Source organism: Hipposideros armiger, unplaced genomic scaffold, assembly GCF_001890085.2.
Source record: "Hipposideros armiger isolate ML-2016 unplaced genomic scaffold, ASM189008v1 scaffold_82, whole genome shotgun sequence".
NCBI lineage: Eukaryota > Metazoa > Chordata > Mammalia > Chiroptera > Hipposideridae > Hipposideros > Hipposideros armiger.
In genome coordinates this window covers 23,736-48,898 of record NW_017731432.1, presented here as the reverse complement: position 1 = coordinate 48,898, position 25,163 = coordinate 23,736, and the positions used below count along the sequence as shown (strand labels likewise).

The window sequence follows — 25,163 nt, the reverse complement described above, 5'->3', positions numbered from 1 at the left end:
CATCTTAGCTGTAGAGGGCAGTGTCACTGGCCCTCATATGTGGGATCCGAACCGGGGCCCTCTGGCGTCCCAAGCCAGTTCTTAACCATCGCGTCACTCGGCCGGCCCCGTAGTTTTTTAATACACCTCGTACATTAGTGTTTGTTTTTGCTAACCAAAAGAAATCTGCAGAGGATTTTAAATTAATTAAGAGGCTTTTAAATTAATGATAATTTAAGTTGCTTCTTCACTTTACACCATTTCGTTTTATGAAGGTTTCATAGAAATGCTCTTCCTTTGGATAGTGGGGGAAACCTGTATTGTTTTTTTTGCTAACCAAAAGAAATCCAATGAGAATTTTTGCTTTTATGAAACAAGGTAAAGTGCAAAAATAGTGTTTAGGATTTGTTTTGTAGCAAGTTGTTACAGAAGCAGTACCAAGCTCCTCCTCTGGGAGCTATACTCATCATCTCAGCATCAAGCCATCATAGTTTTGAACCTTGTCTGTGAACGTTTGTGGTTTATTTCAATTTATTTTGTGCATCCATTAACCAGATGTGTCCAAAGGCATCAGAAAAGCCTACGAGAGCTTATAAGGGTGTTATACTTAGTATTAAACTGGACGTAATTAAGCATTTCAGTTGTGGCGAACAAAATAAAGACATTGTACGTGCATTGAATTTTGGGTCTGGGAAAGATCACATTTTTTCCACATATAAATTAATGGTAATTGCTTCTTTACTTTACGCCATTGTGTCTTATGAAAAGTTTTATAGGAATGCTCTACTTTCAGACAGTGGCGAAAACCCATATTTGATAAGAAAGCCAGTGTTTGTATTCTTCTGCTTCCTTTGTCTTGGGTTTTGTGGAGATGGCTATGCCGTGGTTAGATTACATCTACTCTGGTGCTTTGGGTCAGTCAAGTATTTGGCTGGAGGGAGGAACAGATCACCAGTTCCACCCATCAAATGTGCATTTTATGGTGGCAGATGACTTTCTCATGCTAATTTTTCTTTTTTTCCCTAGGTTTATGAAGGCCTAGACATCATCACCAACAAGGTTTCTGCCCAAGAGCAGAGAATGTGCCAGCACCACATGATCAGCTTTGTGGATCCTCTTGTGACAAATTACACAGTGGTGGACTTCAGGAACAAGGCAACTGCTCTGATATCCTTAGGAAAGACGGTCACTAGGTTTGGTGGGGGCAAGGCAGCCCAAGCCAAGAAAGAAGTTTTCTTTCTAGTGACAGTTTCTTCTAAGCAGAGGCACCCAAGACCTAACTCCCAATAGGTAGAATCCCCATCAGCACTATGTGGATTGAAAGACATGGTGTCCTTGCTACTCATTCTTGTCCCCAAACTGCAGCATCAGCAACCCTTTGGAGTTCGTTAGACAGGCTGAATTGGGGCCTCACTCCAGACCTACCGAATCAGAATCTGCATTTAACAAGAGTCCCAGGTGATTCATAGGGCCATTAAAAATTGAGAAACACTGGTGTAGTGGAGAGAACATTGATTTAGGGACCAGGAAGTCTGTTCTAGTTTTAGAAACACCTCTTTGATCATGTGAATTTTATTGGGTAAAGCATTTACCCCACTGAGCTTCAGTTTTCTACCCTTTAAATGGGGATACGAAATAAAAATAATGGAGTTCCACTTAGAATTTCAAAGGGATTGTTGGAGGGAGGGGACTGGAAGAAAATGATTTTGGGTATCAATAAGAAATGTTTGAAAGATGAATAGTATAAGGAAAACTGCCTTTGTATCTTAATGTGTAGACTGTCTTTAATATCTGGACTGCCAGATGTTAACACATACTGAAAATTCATAATTATGATAGCATGGAACTTACACGATAATACTAGACAAACATATGGTTCAGAATAGAAAACTCAGATACAAATTTACATGGACATGTATTTAGCTTATCATGGTGGCAAAACAGTGCAGAAATAATGCAATAGTTAATAATTATTCCTGAGACAGTAATAAAGTTAGGTCTTCATTATATATGACAAATTCAGATTTCAGAATTAAATATATGTATTTTTAACAAACTTTGAAACAAATCGGATAATATATAATTGAGTAGTTATATATTTGAATTGATTTTAGATAGGAAAGGGCTTTGTAGATTTTTTTATTTTTTATGGATTTTTTAAATTCAATTTTTCTTTTTTAAAGATTTTATTGGGGAATTGGGGGAGGGGAACAGCGTTGGGGAATCGGGGAAGGGGAACAGACAAGTTGCTGTCCTTTTGTTCTTCAGTCCAGTTGTGGAGGACGTCACTTCACTGGCCTGTGTTGGTATCATCGTTGCGTTCTTCCCAGGTGAGGCAGATCAGTCGCTGGCCTCTGGACGGCTGCTCACGGTGGCTCTTGGCAGCTCATGCCGACTGCCGGCCGCTCACGCTGGCTGTCGGCCACACACGGTAGCTTATGGCAGCCCACTGCAGCCTACGCCGTCGACGGCTACTCACTGCAGCCCAGCTCCAGGTCAAGCTGTTGTTCACCAATTTAGCTGTAGAGGGCAGTGTCACTGGCTCTCATGTGGGATCTGAACCTGGGCCCTGCTGCTCATAGCCTGGTGTTCCAAGCCAGGTCTTAACTAACGTGCCACTCGGCCGGCCCTCAATTTTTCTTTTTTGTGTTAAAATATGCAATATAAAATTTATCATCTTAACCATTTTTTAAATTAGTTTCAGGTGTACAAAACAATGTAATAGTTAGAAATTTACACCCCTCACAAAGTGATAACCCCCCATTTACTACCCCTCTAACATTGTATGTAGCTGTTACAATTCCATTGACTCTTTTCCCTATGTTGTACTCTACATCCCGTGACTATATATTTGATTATAGTTGACCATCTTAACCATTTTTAAATGTACAAGTTCAGTGGTATTGGGTTGTCAGAAAAGTCATGACACATTTTTGCAACAAAAAACAGAAAAAATACATCATCACTTTTCCAACAACCCAATATTAAATACATTCACATTGTTGTGCAGCCATCGCCACCATCTATGCCCATAATATTCATTTTTTTTTCCAACGAAAAATAGCTTGAGTTGAATATGTAAGAATTAAGAATTTGTATTGGCAAGAATGTATATTAACCAGAACTCCTAGGTATCTACCCTAGAGAAACCTTGTCACAAGTATATCAGGAGATACACGGTGGATCTCATTCCATAACAGAATTGTTCTTAACAGCAAAAACATATAAACACTGAAATTCCTACTTACAGAAGAATGTATAAAATTTGCTTTATTCATGTAAGTTAAGTACTTTTTCAGCAGTGAAAATGAATAAATTGCAGCTACATGCATCATTTAATGTGGGAAAATCAGAAACAACATAAAATTTTGGAAATTATAGAAGGACACATACATGTGCATACCATTTATTATAAAGGTTAAAAAGCAAGCAAAACTAACCATATATTAATATATTGTTATATATTCATTGTTAATATTAATTGTGTATATTAATATATTCTCTAAGGGTACATACACATCAATAATAGTGTAAAGAAAAGCCAGGGACTGATGAAAAACCCCAAAATAATTCAAGATAGTGGTTACATCAGAGAGAGAAGTTAAGAGTTGGGATGGAAATGAATGCACAGAAACTTCAAAGGAATTAATAATCCTTACATTGGGTTCATGAGTATTTGTTTTATTATTAGGCTTCATAATTTATGTATATTACAATGTTCTTGTATACATACTGAATATTTTATAATAAAAAAGGAAAACAGTACACTATAAACAAAATTACAAAACAGACTACAAACCAGGGGCATAATACTTGTAACATAGGAAAGGCAGATGGCTAATATACTTAATATATGAAGAACGCTGTTGAATCAATATGAAAAATAAAGGTCATGAGTAGTAATTCACAAAGCAAGACATAAATGGTGATAAACATGAAAAAAGATTTATCCTTGCTGTTAATCACGGCCATGCAAATCAAAATAATGAGATCATATTTTTTTGACTATCAAATGGGTAGAGATTAAAGTGCAGATCATAATTCTTGCCCTACCTGCTTTACAAGTCAGTTAGATAAGATAATGTATATGAACGCCCTTTGCAAATTAAAATATATCACCCAATGTACATTATTGCTACCATAAGACACTTCGGTTGTTCAGAAAGAACTGATAGAAAATGGAGAGCCAATTAAAATTTTCAAAGGGCCACAACAGGGAATGACTTAATCAGATCACTTACAGGATTGGAGATTTAATAAATTTAGGTAATCAGAATGTCAAAACTGAAAGTACCTTAAGAAGTATCCAGTCAACCTTGATTTGACAGGTAAAGGTACTAGAAGTTACTGAGGCCCAAAGAGGAGAAAGGTTTTGCCCAGGATCACAGTTGTTTCATGGCTTGGGCAAACGAGTTAAACTTTTTCCCACCAAATATCTCCCATCCCATTTAGTTCCCTCTTTTCCACTCTCTCCCCTTCTGATATCTCACCATTTTTTTTTTTGGTTTTTTTTTTTAAGATTTTTATTGGGGAATTGGGGAGAGGAACAGCGCTGGGGAATCGGGGGAAGGCGAACAGACAAATTGCTGTCGTTTTGTTCTTCAGTCTAGTTGTGGAGGATGTTGCTTCACTGGCCCAAGTTGACACCATCATTGTGCTCTTGCCGGGTGAGGCAGATCAGTCGCCGGACCTCTGGACGGCCGCTCACGCTGGCTGCTGGCTACACACGGTAGCTTATGGCAGCCCACTGCAGCAGGGACTGCAGCCTATGCTGTCGCCAGGCGACCCACGGCAGCCCAGCCCCAGGTCGAGCTGCCGTTCACCATCTTAGCTGCAGAGGGCAGTGTCACTGGCCCTCATATGTGGGATCTGAACCGGGGCCCTCTTGGCGTCCCAAGCCAGTTCTTAACCAACGCACCACTCGGCCGGCCCGATATCTCACCGTTTTTAACCTTCTTTTATTTTCCTTGTTTCCTTTCCCTTTGTTAATCATATTATATATTTGAAGTTTTATTACAATTGCTGTGTAATTGTATGCTCCCTGTACTTAATTTAAAGGGGGAATATAGAATTTGTTTCTCTTTTAAAAAAACAAATATATAACTTTACTTCTATATGATCCTCAATTGCTAACATCCTTTCCACCCTGTCCCAACCTCTTAAGGGTTAGTGGGCTTCTGATAGAAAAGAGGTCATCTATGTCTACCCACAGCCTGGCTGGCAAGGGGAAGAAGTGTAAATGAGTCTTTGTTTGGTTTGAAAGTCTCTTTTTATCAATTATCCTCAGAAGCAAAGCCCTTCTTAAAGCAGATAATTATCTGTTCAACAGAGATTCTAAAGAGAATTCAAAGTAGCAGAGATAAAAACAATAGTGACTGAGGCAAACTGAGTGCTTAATTACTCAGTTGTAAAAAATATTTCAGGCATTGTGGCTGGGGATTTATTTGCATTGTCACATTTAATGCTCATAAGAATTCATGAGGATTTTACTGGTGAGAAAACTGAAGCTCAGACTGGTTCAATAACAAGGCCTAGAATTGGAGCTGGTAATTGAAATCTATTTGTCTTTAGAACCAGTGCTTCTCAGTTTATCCGGTGGAGTCTCAAGTGGCTGTAATGTGCACTGCTGCCACATAATGGTGAAGACTGGGTCCAAGAACCACGGCTTAGAGAAACCAGCTTGTATTTTGCCTTAGAAGGCAAAGTCACACAATGTACATCACCTTGGTGGCTTCCTGAGCAGCTGACCCTTGGCTCTGTGAGAGTCCTTGGGCTTATGCTCATTTAGCTGATTTGGAATACTAAGCAAGTTTTGAATTTTAGCAGCAATACCTAGAAAGGTCTAGAACTTGAAGGAATTAAAATCATGCGTCTATCTCTGGTTTATGCATGCCCCTCCAGAACTGATAGGAAATGATTCTGAGAACTCATGAGAAACATCTTGGTTTGTACCCTTTCTCCTCTGCTCTGCAGACAAATGAATGTGGTTTCTTATTTAATACCCTCCTTTCCAAGTGAGTCAATATTCTCTTCTTAAATATTGTGATGTCTTTCTTAATATTCACATTGAAGATATATTTGCCCGAGACAAAATCCCTATTGTCGTGGGAGGAACCAATTATTACATTGAATCTCTGCTCTGGAAAGTTCTCGTTAGTGCTAAGGTAGGTTTAGATCACTTGTAACTCACTGAGGAAACGGGTTCTTCTTTCTTGCCAGCTAATTTTAGTGGGAGGAAGGTTGACTCTTCCCTGTTTCTTATACTCAGCAACTATAATTTTCCTACTTAATATTCTGAAGCAAATGCCACCTCCGTATGTGAACTGTGCTCCTCCAGGCAGTCCTAAGGGCAGGGGCTGTCTGTGGGAAAAGTGCTCCTCTGGATTAATTAGCATGTCCATGTGAATTAATTGTACATTAGTCTGATTCAGCATTTCCTGACTGACAGGCTATGTGTCAGGGAGATGTCCTACATTAACCTTTCTTACAGGGATGCTATTGCATAGTGTGGGACTTTGCAAACTATAATGTACAGGCCATTCTGATCCACTCTTTGGTCATACTTGCTGGGAAGACTGTAGACTCCTCATGTGTTAATAGACGTGTCAGCCCTGGCACCTGTTTGTACTTCTGAACGGGAAGCAGGTCACCTGAGTGTTTCTCCAGGGAGTAGTAAGTCCTTCCTCTTTGTTTGCTGTGGCCTCACAGCACTACCATGGTGTACTGTAACTTTCTGCTTATGATCCATCTCTCACTATATGGCAAGACCTGATTCATCTCTGTTCTGTATTCCTAATGCTTAGCTAAGTGCCTAACACATACACTGTCTCAGTGTTTGTTGAGTTGTTGAATTAAATTTACTTCTAAACCTTCGTTTAATAGCCCCAGGAGATGGGCACTGAGAAAGTGATTGACCGGAAAGCAGAGCTTGAAAAGGAGGATGGCTATGCACTCCACAAACGCCTAAGTGAGGTGGACCCAGAAATGGCTGCCAAGCTGCACCCACATGACAAGCGCAAAGTGGCCAGGTAAGAAACTCTGGGCCCGCTGATCCCGGGTTCTTTTAGTTAGAGAGCAGTCAGTTTGTCAATGTGCTGGGTGATGAGAGAGAGGTTTGGTAATAGTAGTTAGTGGAGATTGGTGTGTTCTAGTTCAGCAGGTTAGGAGGCCCTGACTTATTCCGTCAGTCAAACTCCCTCAATAAGTAGTTACACGCTATGTTGTTGTTACATTTAAAATGCATAATACAATATAGCTTTTCCCTAGGGCCTATGTAATCTTGCTTCATTTTCTATTTGATCTTTGCTTGTATAACAGTTTTCATATAAATTTTTTCTGGCATGTAGTTGGTTTACATTGTGATTTGAGTTTCATAATTGATTGTGCAATGCTGAGTTCTCCCCAAGCAGCTTTTCCCAGTGGGAGGTAGATTTTATAAATTGTCTCATGGATCAGCTCACCTTTACACATGGAGATTTTCTTGAAGAGAGAGAATGAACTCATAAGGTCATGTTTTCTTAGGTTGTTTTGAAATTGCAGCCTCATGTGTTACGTGTAGTTTTCTGCAGTGTTGTGAGTGATACCATATCTGGCAGAGGATCTAGTGAAGTATCTACTCTATGGATGGTTATACAGATGAAATATTATAGCAATATATGGTATTATAGGGATTATAAAGTGTTCCACTCAGATGAATGTTCTAGATCATATTTCTTAATTCCTTTTTCATTATTTCCCCTGCACCCCCCCACCCCCACCCAGAAGCCTTTTTAGAATTTTTTTTTCCAAATTGTGCCTCCCTCCCTCACTCCATGCTTCATGAAATTTTAATACTGAAGAATAAGATTTTTTTGGAGGGGTATGGTTGGTTGCCCTTTGGAGGTCCACATGCCTTGTAATATCTAAGTTTTTTTTGCCTCCTTGAGGCATATTCTAGATAAATGAAGTTTATATTTTCCAGTATCCAAGCATTTTACTTAAACATTTTAATAGAAATCTTTCAGAAATTTTTTGGAAAACTCAAGAACATTATGATGAACATTCATTTTTATATTGTTTTATGATATTCTAGAGCTTGGTCTTTATTATCCTTTCCTTTTATTAATCAGTTCTTTCTTATCACCTCTCATTTTGCTACTTGTAAAGTAGTAATGAGTTGAGAATTGTGTCTTTGTAAGAGTCAATAGGTTCTAAGCAAGAGCTCTAGAGTGTCTCTTTTAGACAGGTTTGGAGGACTTTCTTTATCTTTTAGTTTGAGCCTATATTCTAACCTCCAGATAAGTGAGATATCTATTACTATACATTTTGGCCTCATTGGCCCCCTTTGAATGACCAGTGATACGGAATGAAAAGGGGTCTCTACACTTGTGTTAGGGTTTCAGGAAGTAGAATTGGGTCAGGAAGGGAAAGATCACTTTCAAGCTGATAAGTTGCAATCACCCAGAGTGCTAGAGTATAGATTTGGGAGTTAAATTACCTAGTGCTGCATAACATAATAGATACTGACAGAATGGATGGTAGCTTAAGAATAAGTACATGAGTTCTTTCTTCAGTGATCTTTGTGCTAGTAGAGTAACGATTAGTCAGAAGCATTCTTCATTAATTTTAGACATATTTAAAAAGAAAGTTGATGAGCTCGATATACAACATACTTTTGTACTGTGGGAAAGGCATTCCGGCGAGACTGGACTTGTTGGCTTATAACAAAGTGTCCCAAACAAGCTCTTTTACTGCTTACCTAAAAGTGAGTCCCATTCTGTTTGTGTATAAGAAACCTGTTGTTTCTGAATCTGTTTAACTGATTTCAGAAAAATTTATTTGTGTTTAGAAGAATAGTATTATTTCTTGCTTTATATACATTTTTCTTTAGGACCCTTTTCTGAGTAGCTATAGAATGGCAGTAACCCTGGACTTGCATGTCTTCAGGGGCCATGCAGTGAGAATGAGAACGAGATGTTCTATAATAAATAGCTTCTCTCCTTGTTTCACTTGAGAATTAATAGTTCCTAATAGTTTTTATGGGTGTGCTTCCCCCACTCCCTCACCCCCCAAATGACTTAGGAGCTTGCAAGTGTTTGAAGAAACGGGACTCTCTCATAGTGAATTTCTTCAGCGTCAACATGCAGAGGAAGGTGGTGGTCCCCTTGGAGGCCCTCTGAAGTTCCCTAACCCTTGCATCCTCTGGCTTCATGCTGACCAGACAGGTAAAAGCCCTTTGATGCCTTAGAGTCCATCTGAGATAGAGCTTATACATTACTATGTATAAAATTCTTAGAACCATGAGTGGCTCATAATAAGCACTAAACAAGTATTAGCTATTCATTTTACTTTCATTACCACTATTCATGGACTTAGCAAGGCGCAATGCCGTTCTCCTATGTGTATGTCTGGAAAGGGAGTAAGGGCAGTGCTGACACTAGGACAAGATACCAAGGGTGGGATAAGATGGGATGGGTGGGATGGAAAAGAGTCCGCCATACAGGGACGATCCAAAAGGAGAAAGAGAAGGAAGCTCCTGTGGAAGAGGTCTCACTCCCTGGGTTGGCTGGAGGCTGATTATTCTGAATAATCACTGATATTCTAGAAGATGTAGGCCTGAGAAGTGGGTATGACGGTAAGCTAGCCAGCCTGATGGTGGGGTTTTCCTGTGATGGTAGTAATTTCTTTATCCAACAAACATACAGGAAGCATTCAAGGAAGTGTCAAGTATTCTGTGTAATACTTGGATTTCAGAGATGAACACGAGACAGTACCTGCTCTTAAGCTCCCAGCCTAGTAGGGCAACAAATATTGAGATAGATACTACATTGTGATAGATGCTGGGCTAGAACGTGCTGTGGGGACACAGAGAAGGGATGATGAGCACTCCCTGGGGGAAGCCAGGGACCAATTTGTAAGAGAACCTGTGAGCTAAGTCTGGAAAGATGAGATGATTATGAGAACAGGCAGTAGAGTGTAGTTATTAAAAGCACGTTCTCTGAGCCAGCCTGTCTGGATTCAAATTCCTTAAAACTCAACTATGTGAGTTTTCAGGCAAGTTAATATACCTTTCTGTGCCCCAATTTTCTCTTCTATAAGATGGAGATAATGATAGTGTATAGCTCATAGCTTTGTTGAGGATTAGATGAGTTAATAATACATACAGAGTACTCAGAATGTGTCTGACACATCATGAGTTCTCAATAAATGCTAATTTTTAGGAAGATTAAAAAAAAAAAGGTTAGTATCATTGCAGGCCAAGAAATAGCAATGGCAGACATGTAGAAGAGCATGACTGAAATGGTGAAAATTTGTTATTAGTCTCAGTTATACAAGTAAGCTTATAGAAAAGTGATGTTTTAATGAAATGTTTATAAATAAAAACATGTCCTACAAGTCAGCATAAAATAATGGTATCTGACTTATAATAAAGCTATGTTGGACCACCACATCTGAATGATTATGATCTCTCACTCTTTGCTTCTTTGTCTGGCTCAGTAGTTCAAGATATACTTAGGATGGCTTTGGACTAAAGTTCCTCGTTCCTACCCAGAGTGTTCTTAAATGTGAAAAGCACTGAGTACCAAATACAATAGGGAAAAGTAAAAAACGTAAACGAGTGGGCTCTCAGCTGCCTCTAAAATAAACAGTAGACATGCATTCCATATGAGAATAAAATATTTGTCCCTTCTAATAGCTGTAATTGTATCCTTTGTCTTTATATAATAAAAAGATGTGTGTTTCATTCTGGCTGTTTTTATTGGAGTTGCAGAGTCTTGAGTGTGACTAAATATAATATGAATTATATAATCCTTGGCCTCTGAACCCTTTCTTCCATGTGAACAAGTTCCCTTCTTTGTGGCAGCCTACCTATTTATCATGTAAGTGTATAGTACACACCTTCAGCAGGCTTGCTGGTGATGGGCTAATTTGATTCAAGTTCTAGATGAGCGCTTGGATAAGAGGGTGGATGACATGCTTGCTGCTGGGCTCTTGGATGAACTAAGAGATTTTCACAGACGCTATAATCAGAAGAAAGTTGCAGAAAATAGGTGAGAATTTGACTATTATCACCACTTTGACCTATTCTCCATCCCTTGATTATTATGGTCAAAAGACCATAAACGTAATACTGGCTTAGGATCTACTTGTTAGCCTTTGTGTTTGGCATTGGCAAGGCTTGTTGTTGGAAGGAGATTTGGTGTACTTGTTACAGTTGCAATTTTCTAATCTGCCAAACATTCCCAGGAGTTAATTTTCAAGGGAAGTAACCTGGGAGTTCATGGGGGGTGGTGGAGGAAGGAGAAGCAATAACTGCAAAGGATCTCACTTTCCTCATCGAAGGGATGAAACGGCTCAGCTAGATCATCTCCAAGGCCCCTTCTAGCTCTCAGATGCAATGGCTCACCTGCTGATGCTCTCCTGTTCCCAGCCAGGACTATCAACATGGTATCTTCCAATCAATTGGCTTCAAGGAATTTCACGAGTACCTGATCACGGAGGGAAAATGCACACCAGAGACTAGCAACCAGCTTCTACAGAAAGGTGTGAATCCCTCCATCTAACCTAGCCGTGGACATCCCTGGGTGACAAAGTACCCTGCTGGTATGGTCTGAGAAAGAGCTGAGGCTAGAAGAGTCCCAAATCGCCTTCAGCTCAGAATTGAGATTTTTGTCTACCAAGTGTCCACAAGTGTGCTGCTGTGGCTAATTTTCTCTTCTGCTGGGCTAGGTGGGTCTTTCGACAGGATGAGAAGTACTTACTCAGAGGCTCTTATGTTACCTTATCTTTCAGGTATTGAAGCCCTGAAACAAGTGACTAAGAGATATGCCCGGAAGCAAAACCGATGGGTTAAAAACCGTTTTTTGAGCAGTAAGTCTCATGTTTTTCCTTATCCCCTGGGTCTGTTTTCAATAGAATGTAGATGCCCTCAGCTCACTCAGAAAATGAACTTTAGTTTCTGAACCTGTTCTAAGATTGGGGACCTGTTGCGTAAATGATTGTCCAGGGATATTTTCTTGTGATATCTCAGAAAACAAAGTAAATCTTTCCCATGAGGAGTCTGCTTTATGCCTTGAACACATGCGAGCTGGCTGCAAACAGGTAAGAGCAAAACAGCAACATCTTAGCAGAGCTGGTGCTAAGGGTTGATTTTAGCTTCAAATTCTGTACCTGGAGAGCAATCAGATTTCTGTAGGGAGGCTTTCCTAATTAAGACGGTTCTTGGGCCAGGTGCGCAGTGTAAAAAGACAAAACCACCCATTCTCCCAGCCGTGCCTTTGGGCTCAGATATATGGTGCTTCACACTGCGTCAACTTTAATTTTGGTTGAACAGCACTTTTAAGGAAAGGGGAAGGAAAATCTCATTCATTTGACTCTGCACTGTGTCCCTGGCACTAGATTTGGTGCTATACATAAATTATTGAGACTTCGAGATAGGTGTTATTCTTCTTTTTGCAGATAAGGAAATAGAGGCTTAGAGAGGGTAAATAACTTGCCAGAAATCCCCCAGCTAATGAGCAGTAGAGCGCTGAGTGCCCCTGACTCTGAGGTCCACATTCCGCTTTCTACCACTCTTCTTGTTTCCTTTAGCTGTAACTGTAGCTACACAGCATTCGCATTGGCCTTGGATAAGAAACTGTGTGCTTATGAGCTAAAAGGAGATTAAGCATAAGTGAAACCCCAATTTTATCTTGTGGACACTTTTAAAATATGGTTCTGAATCATCCTGTTTAACTTTTATTTCTGCTTTCAGTTAGGGATAAGGCCTCCACCCCTGCCTCTGAAAGTCAACACCTTGAGTCATATTGTTGACTAGCGGATTGCTGACCTTCTCTCTCCCAGAGCTCTGCCGTGTAGCTGTGGCACCAAGAGGCTCTTTACACTTTCTTCTTATCCTGCTTTCTCTGCATGTCCTGTTAGATAGAAGTCTGCGTTAGCTGAAATTGAAGTTCACGACTACACATTTCTAACACAGCTTCTCTTTTCCCCAGGGCTAACAATTAGTCTGTAACAGAAGATTTTTTTGTAATGATTTGGAACTTCCTCCTGTGGTAAAGCCACAGTAACTCCCCCATCTCTGAGTCAGGAAGGGTTGATGGCACAGGGCATCATATGCTCATTCCTCATTCATGTGTATGCCAGCACAGTCCTGGTGCTAGAGTGAAAGGCACAGCTGCCCTGGAAATCAAGAGCCGTGTGTGATTGGCCAGAGCTGGTCTGCTGGGATATGGTTCTGGCAAGAAGCCAGAGGGACTTCCCCACCCCAGCTTGGCCTTGGACTCAAGCCAGGAATAGCAGCTGGGAGCCGAGAACTTGTTGAAAGGTGCTTAGACAGGGCACAGAAGCCCAACAAAGGACTTAGAGGGGAAAGGAAAATATAGAGTGGCCTGCAAACAGGTGCAGAGCTTAGCCAAGGCCAGGTGTGCTGTGGATGCTGCCTGCACCCTCCCAGTCTCACCTTTCTGTGTGGTGGCAGGTGTAGCCCAGTCCAGTTTAAGAAGAATCTTATTCGTGGTTGGCACAATCAAAAGGCTGGCATCTGCCAGCCGTTGGCATCCTGAGGACTTTGATGTTTGTGTCTATGGGGCAGTGCTCTTTGCCTCTAAACAACTGACTTAACCTAGCTGTGGAAAACAATTTAGTGTGTCCACAGACTGGGGAAGCTACGGCAGAGGCTGGCCATGGTTGGCTCAGATGGATGAAATGCCTGTAGCTATACTCTCGGCTATCTTCAGCCCCATCTCCATTCAGAAGTACTTTAAGCTATTAGTTTATTTCTTCCTCTGGTGTACTATCTTTATGTTGTAGCCCACACAGTGGTCACTGTAACTGTTACTCTTTATTGTTTTCCTGACTGATTTGGAAGGTCCTACACCTGAGACTGAATTACACAGCTAGACTTGATGGCTGCAGACCAGCCAACCTTCTAGGTCTTTCTTGGATTCTATGTAGCTGATTGGTTCATGTTTCTAGTTAGAATGAATGGCATGGTCAGAACGTTTATCATTCCTTTGGCCCCCATATGTTTCCCTTGACTTTTGGAGTCCTGGCAGCAGAATAGATTAGGTCTTGGGGGCTGACCTCTCATAACTTTTCTTTGTCGTCATTAGGACCTGGTCCCGGTGTCCCCCCAGTATATGGCTTAGAAGTATCTGATGTCTCGAAGTGGGAGGAGTCTGTTCTTGAACGTGCTCTTGAAATTGTGCAAAGTTTCATCCAGGTGATTATTAGTCATGATACTATCTATTGTCTGGTTTTCAGACAGCTTTCCTTAGCTTACACCTTTGTTGCTATGTCGGGAACCAAGCCTTTTCCATGGAATAGAGCAGAAGGGCTGGCTGCTTTTAGATCCCTGGAGGCTGCGTCTTCTCTCACATTCAGAAAGGTTGTTGCTAAAATCTGTTCACAGCCCACCTGCTCTCTGGGATGAGAAAAAGGAATCTTGGAAAAATCCCACTCTCCTTAATATCAATGATATCCAAATCTCTTTGAATTGAATGCTTCTCCCCCATCTACCCCTTGTTCTTTCAGGGCCAAGAGCCTGCTGCTGCTCCAATAAAGATACCATACAATGAAACTGAGAACAAGAGAAGTTATCACATGTGTGACCTCTGTGATCGAATCATCATTGGGGACCGCGAATGGGCAGGTAGAGCCTGGGGAAGGACACAGAGAAATCTGTAAGGGCGGGTCACACTGACTGCATGAAATTTCAGCTCTTTGCTAGGTTGAAGCTGGAGTCTGTTTATTTGTAAGGGGAGGGCCAGATTCCTCTGAGAACCTGCCCTCAGATTTCATGGATGCCTTCCCAAATTGAAGAGTTATTTATCTCTGTATTCTGAATTTCAAAGGAAAATCATATGCCCTCTAGCTTCAGCTGGAGTAGATATTTTACACCGAGAGGTCTACAGTTAACTTTCCAGAGCTCCTTTAATTTCGTGATCCTGCCTAATAGGAGTTCCTTGGCCTTTCATGTTTAGACCTCAGTGGGGTGAGGTAGGTTTATAAGAGAAGCCCTGCAACTCACCCAAGAGACCAAAGCAGCAGAGATAGCTGGAGGAAGCAGGAAGTGCAGCTCCTCTTCCTGAGGACAGTCTTCAGCAGCGGAGTCTCTTCAGTAAGTTTTAGGGTGATGGCGGTGGTTGCCAACACTGATGAGAGGTGTTAAGGGAAGCTGTGTGGGAGCAAAGGTGGCTACGGTAATGCCTTCTTTGTAAGGTGCTTCTGACCAACCCAGCGTCAGCCCTGCCTGAAGGTTCTGTCTCTGGCTTAGAATCTGGATTCGCCTCTGCCACAGTGTCACACTGCACTCCTCTGCCAGATTTCTGTAGTCATCCAGTCAACGCCCAAAGGGCCTTAGCCTCCACGCCTTGAATTTATATCATATTTAGAAACTTGTTTAAGGCTCACTCCTTTTAGGCACAGTAGGGCTTGCAGTTTACCCAGCAGCTAAAATCCTCCTGTTCAGAGTACTGCTTTGCGTGGGTTCTCATAGAAGTAGATTTTTTTCTCCCCATACCAATCAATAGAACGATTAGTTCTGTTAACTGGTAATTCTGGCAAAATGAACCCCATTGTCAGAGACTGGGGATGGCTGCGATTGCCCAAGTAGCAGAAGAAGCCTCGATTGTGGTTGGTTTATAATGATGAAAGGGGGAGAGAAAGAGAGTGTCTGATTGTTTTTTCTAAAGGAAACTTAGTGGTTCAATTTGTCGAATGTCCTTCAGGGATAGCCTTAGAGAAGCCACATTTGTGAGCCTGTCTGAGCTCAGCTTGTGTAAGCCCTTCTATAGTGCCATCTGTCAAGTTCTTGCTCCTGTCTCCTGCTGCCATAGCTCAGGCTCTAGCTGGAGAACAAAGCTGACTTTTTTGCCAAAGTAAACTTTTCTTTGACTTCTAACCTCTTTCTTATTTATTTTTGCTTCTGAGCCCTTAAAAATTATGTTTTAAATATGTATGAAAGAGAATTTAATCTAGTTGTCTGTTTCTTTAGGTGTTCCCAAATAAGATTTCCTTAAAAAAGAACAGGCTGTGTGAGTTAGTCAGAGGGTGGGAACTGTCTTTGGGATGAGAGGTCAGAAATCGGTATCAGGCAACAGTAGCTTTATTGCTTCTATGGACCCTCAGAAGGGACCGTCAGAGAAGACGTTTCTTGTTGTCTGTCTGGAGCATTGTGTGCTTGGAGAATGTGAGCCTTGTGGGTTAGCCATTCAAATGGCTTACCTGACTCAGGCAGAGGGATGTCAGACGAGGAGGGGCAACCTGTGCGAGCAGGGGAGAAGTGGAAAGGTCATCTCTGGGTGCTGCAGCCTATGGCAGGGCAGGGCCTCTGTCCTGCAATACAGTCAAGGAAGGACTTGAATGTGTAACGTTTTTAGTCATGTGAATTGAAATGTGTCTGTAACAGGAAGCCCCATACTGAAAGTTTTAGTCAAGAATCCTGATTCTGGAAAATTAGGCTGCTTTTTGGAGCTATAGGTAAAGCTGAGGAGCTTACCTACTGTGTGACCTTGGACAAAATGTAAGACCTCTGTGAACTTCAGTTTCCTTCCCTGTAAAATGAGCGGTACAGCACTACTGTCCGCAGGGTTGTGGGGAGGGTTAGGGAGGGAAAGCACCTGGCAGGGTGCACTTGCTACATGGTGGTGCACTGTATTAGCTAGCTAGCTGGCCCTGTAACTTACTCTTCCCTTAAAAATGCTAAGTAACTATACTAAGACGTGTTGATCCTGTTATTGTTAAAGAAAAGGATTTCATCGTTAATTTTATATGCTTCTAGGATGAATTCTAGAGAATCCTAATGGGTCGTTTTGTTTTGTTTTGTTTTGTTTTAGCACATATAAAATCCAAATCCCACTTGCACCAATGGAAGAAAAGAAGAAGATTGGACTCAGATGCCATCACCACCATAGAAAGTCAGAGTATTTCCCCAGACCATGACAAAGAGCTGAAAGAGAAGGGATCCCCAGGGCAGAATGATGAAGAACTGAAATCCAGTGTTTAAGAGACATGTCCAGTGGCCTTTGCAAAGGTGGCAGGGATCCAGTTCAGGAGGGAGGTCACGTCTGTGTCCCAGTCTGGGCCGAGGAGTGCTCTGCAGAAAACTCCCACCATTTCATTCAGTGGTGTGGTTTTAAAGTCTCATGTTCTGTGTCATGGAAACAGCAGGTCTTGTCAGCTCCTTGTGTGGCTGATGTGTCTGGCAATGATGAGTTCAGGAAGGGATTTTTTTTTTCTTTTAACCTTAAAGGTTCTATTTTTAAAAAGGCACAGATTGCACTTTTTTACACTTAAGGATCTTTTTGGTGATGAATACCAGGATTCACTATGTCCCTTAAAAAAGAAGTTTTATGTCCCTGATTCTGGCTAAAAATATTGAATTTCCAGGCACTTTTATAGATGACTGAAATATTGTGAGCCACAAATCAGGAGTTCCAGGTTTGTATGAATGGCAGGAAAAGGCTGGTCCCAGTGAGATGATTAAGTGAACCAAACCACATCTTGGAATTCCAGAGAACGAGAGAATGAGACCGAGGTGGTCATGGCATGGGGCATTTGTTGATTTCTCCTGTGTGATAATTGCTATCACTGCTGTCTTTCTATTGAGTTAGGAATCTATACTTTTAATGAAAGTTAAATAAAAAGAGTTTACAAGAGCCTCTTTAGTTCTTAAAAAGGTATATGTCCACATCTAGTTTGTACACAATATGCTCAGTTATCTACATGATGGCTTTTTCTTAAATTTAACATTCTTTATATGATCATGCTGACCATTTATTTAGCAAATGTTTATTGAGCACTTAATTATATTCCTGGAAGACATCTGGAGAGGGTCTTTTATGGGAGATTTATGTTAGCGCCAATAAAATTTGAAGCCCTCTTTCTGGAGTGAAATAAAAAGACATTCATTGAGAAATCTCACTCCCATGTCCATGCCCTTCTCCCCCCATAATCACTTACTAGTTTCTTACATATCTCAAGAGCTGGGGTTTTTTTGTTTTTAAAAATTGGGGAACAGTGTGTTTTTCCAGGACCCATCAGCTCCAAGTCGAGCAGTTGTTTCAATCTAGTTTTGGAGGGCACAGCTCAGCGGCCCATGTGGGGATCGAACCAGCAACCTTGGTGTTGTGAACACTGCGCTCTAACCAATTGAGCTAATCGGCTGCTTCTTAAGAGTTTTTAAGCAAAACCTAACAAATACAAATATATATTCTTATTATTTCCCCTTATCCAAAAGATAGCATATAGCACATACTGTTACCTTACCTATTGGCAGTACCTGGGCATGCATGGATTTCTCCTGCCACCTCTGGCGGGTCTCCTGTTTTTGGCTCTGACCACTCACCCTAGGGTCCCTCAATCTACTCACCTTTGTATACTGAACTTTATTCAGATGCCAGGCTTTAGGCCAAAACCAACCTCTGAGGAATTCTCAAGCTATGGCCAGCCCATTCATTCATCCAGCAAATATTTTAGAACGTATATGCCATGTGCTGTGCTAGACTCCAGGAATACAATAGTGATCCAAAAAGTCCACATCCATCAAATAATTACAGAATTACAGCTGTGATAAGAGCTGCATAGAAAGGACATTTGCTGTAAGAGCAGGTAATGTGAGGACTTGCCCACCTTAGTGTGTGGGAGTGTGTGTGTGTGTGTTGGTGGAGGCATGTGTTGAGGCATCTGGCGTGGCAGGGCACGACGCTGGGCAGCAGTCTGTGGCCAGCACTGCAGATGTGGTACCTTGTGACCTGGAAAGCTGGGTCTCGCAACTTGACTTCTGTAGCTTCTCTTCCCTGTTCCCCAAATCTGTAGGATGTCCTGGCCCTCTTCAGCCTCTTTACCCCCCTTTAACTGATTTAAATCTCAAGAATACAGTTTTTTTCTGGCCAAGGAAGAAATTGGCATTGGATCCACCCATGTTGTTCTTTACATTAAACATGATGTAATTTTCCCAGTTTATTACCTGCTTCAGGAGCTAACGGGAAGCCACATCTTTCCACTGCAAATGGAGATGAATACTTAGTGTGAGTCAAGCAGGACCAAGCACTTTGTCTACATTATCTTCTCACACAGCCCTGGGAGGGAGATGCTGTTTCTGTCTCTGTTAACCAATGGGGAACCTGGGGTTCAGCAAAGGCGTACAGCCAGCGAGTGGCAGAGCAGGAGCTGAGGCGAAGCCCCCCGACTTCAGAGCTCGAGCCGCTAAGCACTGTGGTAAGCTGGCCGTTTTTAGGGAGGAACCGTAGTCTTTCTGAAGTGCTATTCACTCAGGTTGCTAAATGTGTTTGAAAGCTGTAGAAAAGTTTCAATGGACAAGCAGGAAAAACTAGTTTTAATAATCCTACCTCAAAAAGCCTTTAATCCTTCCATCTGAAATACCTGGAGCGGCAACTTCCCACTGAACCCATCTCTATCTCTATGGCAATTGGAAATCAGGAATCTCTTGAAAGAAAGAAAATGCTTAATATTAACAAAGTGCTTACAAAGTCTAAGGCACTGTGGTGCCCACGGCCCCTGTTGTTAGAAACTATAAATTCAGCAAGGTGGAATTTCTTTCCCAGTAGCAGAGCCTGAGGGGGAGGCAGCACACTGGAAATGTGCCTCTTGCTCTGTCTGAGGCAGTGCCCTGAGGCAGATGATCCTTCCTCTGCCCTCTGAGTGACTGCTGTTAAGCGCAGGTTAGGATACTAGTTCTTCCTAGTGATGGTCGTAAATTTAGAGGCTAAAGGATCCTTAGCACCTTGTACAGAAGGGAAACTGAGGCCCACAACGTGAATGTACTGCAATCACAGAGCAAGTTGTGGCAAAGCCAGGACAAGCCTCTCAACTAGTAAATCTCATTTGAGAGCAGGGAAAGGACCACAGAGAACAGCTCTGGGCTATTTGTTCAGCCTGGAGTGAGGATAAGGAATGCCATCTCGCACCATCTGGCATTAGCTAATCCCCAGACAAGCAGAGCCCTAGCCCAGGTACCCAGACTCCAGCTCTAGCCATGCTGTCTAAATGGCCTTCGTAATTAATTCCAACACTCAGCAAGCTATTAGCTCCATCTACCTCTGCCAGTAAAAATCCTTTTCCCCCAGTTTTATTGAGATCTAATTGACGTAGAAAGTAAAAAAAAAAAAAATCTTGACAAGACTTGAGACAATTCTTGCAGTTCAGACAATGCAGTTTTAAGTGGTTAGGAAATACTTTGACTCCGAAAAGAAAAGTTGGATTCTTAGTCTTTAAAATATTTTGCTTGATTTTTAGGGCTAAGCAAGAGAATAATTCATAGGCACAAGGTTTGATCCTTTGTAACTCAGTAATTATTTATATTCTTAGCCTCAGTTCCCCATTCTACAAACAGGATTTTTCTGCTTCAAACACACAGCACAACATTAAAAACACTCACTAGAAAGCAAGCTCTTATGACTGTAGGAACCTGGGTATATATCCCCAGCATTTAGAAAGTGAAATGTTTGTTGAGTTAATTGCATGAAAGCCAAGTGGGTCTACATAAATGATCTGCTTCAGTTGTTAAACAGCTTTTAACTAGGATGGAGAAGCCTTGGGATAGTAGCCACAGGAAGGGATTTCATTATTTGATTATCACATACTTGGGAGGTCAGGGCTGTTTTCCAAAAACGATGGCTAACTGGTCATTTGTAAAGCTATTCTGAATATGTACAAAGGAACCTGCATGGTTGTATTAGTTAGGGTAAAAGGCTAAGCTGTTGTAACAGACTCAACAATACAGTGGCTTAAAGAACAAAGGAGTTTGTTTCTTTCTCACATAACAGCTCTGAGGGGAGTTAACATTTCTGAAGTGAGCAGTCCAGGTCAGTGGGGCAGCTCTGCTCCAAACGGTCATTCAGGGACACAGTTTCCTTATATCATGTTGCCTCTCCATCCTCTGGGGGTGGGCATTGTCATCACCTGCACGATTGAAGCTGGGTCATCGCTGATTTCAGCCAGTGGGAAGGGAAAAAGCACAGAGGAGGCACACCCGATGCCTGAAGGCCTAGGCCCTGCAGCGGTGCGCATACTTCTGCTCCCTTGGCAAAAATTTAGTCATATGCCACACCTACCTGCAAAGGAGGCTGGGAAATGTCGTCTAGCCGTGTGCCAAGAAAGAATGGGAAAACAGATTTGGGTAGGCAACTTGCAGTCTGTACTAAATGAGCACAGTGGAATGGGCGCCGGATTCCAGGCTGGTGTAACTAATTAGCTCTGATAGCTTGCTGAGGGCAAATCTCTCTATTTCCCCATCTGTGAAATCAGTGAGTTGTATGAGCTGACCTTTGAAATATTTCATAAAGTCAAGCTTGACAAAATCTTGGCTGGTGAGATTTTAAGGCGAGAATTTAAAATGCATTATAGGAAACGTGAGCCTGCATGAGCCTGAGGGCCAATTCTAACACTCTAAAGATGGTGGGGAGGAAAGAGAAGGAATTCGGGTGGCATTGTGGAATAACTTGACTAAGAGCTGTAACTACCTACCTCCAGACTTCTTTTTATGTAAAAACAAAACAAAACAAAAAAACTGCTGCTTGTACTTGCCGCTGAACACTTTCCCCTCTGACATACTATCTGTGTGACCTTCGGAAAATGGCTCAAGCAGCCTGATTTCCTCATATATAAAATAGAGTAAGTACCGCCATTCCAGGGGTCATCGTAAGGATTAATTGAGGTCCTTTTGAAAACAGCATAGTGTTTGGCACTGCAGTGCCCAGCAAATGGTAGCTATAAATTGGAGTTATTTGCTTCATTGGGGAAAAACAGTTAATGCTGCTAAAGTATTGGTTTATGGTATGGTATCAGTTCCAAAAGTTATCAGGAAAAGCGCTGACTTAAAACACAAATTGGTGGTCCCCAGTGCTAATGGCCAAAAACAGTGCCTCAGGCTTTATCTGCAGCCCAAAGAGGCTTCAGCTACTCGTTGTTGTTATTGGGTTTTGTTTTTAATGCATATAATTTCTTCACGGGTTAGTTTGTGTGCCTAAACTATTTTCTCCACCCGAAATGCCCTGTCTCCTCCTCGCCGTGTGAACTCCTGCACATCCTTCAAGGTTTCCTTGCTCCTCTAGGGAGACTTAGTTTCTCCTTCCTATCTGTTCCCATAGCAGTTTCCACATAACATTAGCAAGTATTTATATAGCACTAGGCGCAAGTCATGTTCTAAGCACTTTACCTATCATAACTCATTTAGTCCTCACAATAGCCCTATGAGGTGGTATCCGTGGTGGTTATTATTAGCTCTTTTTCAATTCAGGAAACGGAGTAACAAGAGTTAAATGATTTTCCTGGGGGAAAGCTGGGATTTGAGAGTAGGTGGGTGGCTCCAAAGTCTCGTACCCACCATATTCTTTCACTCCCTCATTACTCTGCTGCAAGCATATTATCACCTGTAGTAGCTCTTGCTCCCATTGGAAAGTAAATTCTACCAAGATGTGAGCCCTATTTTAAGACAAATGTGGAATACACAGTGGGTAACCAGTAGCTGTTGACACTAGCTCCTTCAAGGCATGACTCCCACGTCTTAAAAGTGAACATGGCTACTCATCGAGTGCTTGCTATGTATTAAGCACATGTGCACCTTATAATGATTCCTTTAAACAAATGCACAAGTTAATTTAATATCCCCATTTTGTACACAGACATACATATTGAGAGCTTACTGGTCGCTGGCACAGAGTAGACATGCAAATATTTGTCGAGTACTAGAAGAAAGCTCTGAGGGCAGAGATTTTTGTTCATTAACTGTTATCCCTGACACCTACAAGGGGCCTGCTGCTTGAAAGACACTCAGTAGATATTAGTTGAGCCAGGATTTGAAGCCAGTTGGCGCTGACTCTAGAGCCCGTGCTCTAACCATTAGGCTGTACTTCTCCAAGGGCACTTAGGGCTTTTTAAATGTACATATTATTTATATCTCATCTTATAAAAAGGAATCAAGACAAGAAAAAGCAAAAAAGATTTCTGGAGAACTAACTCTTCTACTAAGATGTTTATTATAGTAAAGACTCATGGTTACAAATGAAACAAGCCAAACTCTAGCTTAAGCAAAAAGGTGAATTTGTGATGGGGTTACTGAGGTGTCTCATCAAATTCAAGGCCAGAAGAGCATCAAGGCCCTGGGTACAGCGAGTACTACCTGGTATGATGCTGGGGAGACTCCCTTTTTCCCTTCTCTTGAACAGACTTTCTCTACATAGTGGGAGACAGGGCTGCCAGTAGCACCTAAGCTTTTCCTCGTACAGCAGCGGTTCTCAACCTTCCTAATGTTGTGACCCCTTAACACAGTTCCTCATGTTGTGGTGATCCCCAACCATAAAATTATTTTCGTTGCTACTCTATAACTGTAATTTTGCTGCTGTTATGATGAATCATAATGTAAATATCTTTTTGTTTCAATGATCTTAGGCGACCCCTGTGAAAGGGTCGTTCGACCCCCAAAGGGGTCGTGACCCACAGGTTGAGAACCGCTGTCATACAACTTTTATATCTGAGAGAGATTGTGCTGATGTTTTCTCTTGTTCTAAGTTCAAATGTGCCAGGACAGCTCACACCCATTAGGATGGCTCCTATCAAGAAATCAGGAAATAATTAATGTTGATAAAGATTTGGAGAAATTGGAATGCTTGTGTACTGTAGGTAGAAATGGAAAACGGTACAGCCACTATGGAAAACAGCATGCCAACCGGTTTTCTCCAAATGGTCAATTGGAAGTTTCTACACCTCACTTCTCATAGCTTTTTCCCGCTACAAAGAAGTGGACCTGCTTCCCAAGTTTGAAAATCTCAGGGAAGAACTACGAGTAGAACTGAATCCTGTTGTCTCCCCCTGGATTAAGCAGGAAAGCCAGTCACCTAAGAACATGGCAATTCCTTATAGAACCATATGACTAAAGTGGAGCTGAGGGAAAAAAGTTTTTAGAAAGAGGGTGGGCATGGGATTGATGCTTAGTAGACCAAACAGTAGGTGTCCACAGCAGTGACACAGAGCCAGTAAGTGGCAGATTAAGAGAGTAGCCTGGGTCTTTTGACTATACGGTAATTACTGAGTTCTTCCCACGCAAAAGGAAGGCTCTGTCTCTGCAAGGCCCCTGGGACAGTGCATTCTCAAGTGTGACCCATCAGCCTTGGAGTCACCAGATGTGGGGTGATGAGCCAGCTGAAACTGAGACAATCATTTTGTCCTATGTCTTCTGCCTGAGCTTCCTTATTAATATCAAGGGGATCGAAGGATAAAGACCTTTATATAAATGTTATTTGTGGATTCAAAAATGTCTCCATGTCCTACTAGATCTGCATAATGAGGTAGAGTCGCATGAAAACCAGTGGGTTCCTGATGATGATGGAAGTGCCAGCCCACCCTCTTCAAATTTTCACCATCAGAATCTTCACACGCCCTGGAGGAACCCCCTTCTTGATAGTGGCGCTCATGGCTTTCAGTTGTTTTAAATGGCAGCATGTAAAGGGTGCTGAGAATTCAGTGATCATCTGGTTCAGTTGTTTTCAAACTTGCTTCAGCTGTGGATCCTTATTTTTCTTCCTCCAAATAAAACGTCACCTGAATTGCGTTATATAACATAGATTGAAGCAGAGTGGCTAGGATCTGGGTGGGCCACAGGTGCCTCGAACCCTCTGATTCAGTCTCCTCTCCTGTGGAGCACACCTTGCAAGTCTCTCATCTAGGTTAGCCATTTTATTTCGCAGATGGAGAAACTGAGGCCCAGAGAGGTGGAGTGGGCCACCGACCACAGAACACAGACTAGCAGTGCTGTGACTGGATCCCTGGTCTCCTGGCTTAGGAGTTGTGTTCTTTCTATTGTATCCTGGTGCTTCTGGCTGTTTCAAATGAGCACTCCAACAAAGTGGTTGTGTTTTTCTTCAGGTTCATAATAACTTGAACTGGACTAACATGAAGGCAAGTAGAGGACGTTGGGAGCCTAAAATCTAATAAACAGGTAAGAGCTTTATAATTAGTTATAATTAACTTATTCAGCAGACTTAATGAGCGCTTACTACTCACATTCTAGGTGCTAGAGATATGTCCGTGAACAAGACAATTCCTGTCTTCAAAGAGTTCCAAGCTACTTCAGTGGAGGTGATAATGCTATAATAGAGATGTTCAGGGAACATGCACAGTCGGACCTGACCCAGTTCAGGGAAGTCTGGGAAGGCTTTCTGAGGAAATGGCATCTGAGGAAAACACTG

General features: G+C 41.8%; 1 protein-coding gene and 1 long non-coding RNA gene across 4 annotated transcripts in view; both read left to right on the top strand.

Annotated features, from left to right (window-relative positions):
- Positions 1–17,635, top strand: part of TRIT1 (tRNA isopentenyltransferase 1) — a 47,583-nt gene extending 29,948 nt beyond the window's left edge. Inside the window, exons 2-11 of one of the 2 annotated variants that reach the window (XM_019643876.1) lie at positions 1,006–1,146; positions 6,045–6,143; positions 6,862–7,007; positions 9,040–9,182; positions 10,898–11,009; positions 11,390–11,502; positions 11,752–11,829; positions 14,070–14,179; positions 14,491–14,608; positions 16,794–17,635. In XM_019643876.1, coding sequence (XP_019499421.1) covers positions 1,006–1,146; positions 6,045–6,143; positions 6,862–7,007; positions 9,040–9,182; positions 10,898–11,009; positions 11,390–11,502; positions 11,752–11,829; positions 14,070–14,179; positions 14,491–14,608; positions 16,794–16,963 — 1,230 coding nt within the window. In that variant the 3' untranslated portion in view covers positions 16,964–17,635. The remainder of the gene's footprint in view (positions 1–1,005; positions 1,147–6,044; positions 6,144–6,861; positions 7,008–9,039; positions 9,183–10,897; positions 11,010–11,389; positions 11,503–11,751; positions 11,830–14,069; positions 14,180–14,490; positions 14,609–16,793) is intronic. The other variant, XM_019643877.1, reaches the window with a different exon arrangement.
- A 415-nt stretch (positions 17,636–18,050) lies between these two features.
- LOC109383330 (uncharacterized) overlaps positions 18,051–25,163 on the top strand; it is a 21,494-nt gene continuing 14,381 nt past the window's right edge. The window contains exons 1-2 of one of the 2 annotated variants that reach the window (XR_002124158.1): positions 18,051–19,176; positions 24,841–24,913. This is a non-coding gene — a long non-coding RNA (uncharacterized LOC109383330). Of the gene's footprint in view, positions 19,177–23,367; positions 24,914–25,163 lie in introns of those variants that run through there. The other variant, XR_002124157.1, reaches the window with a different exon arrangement.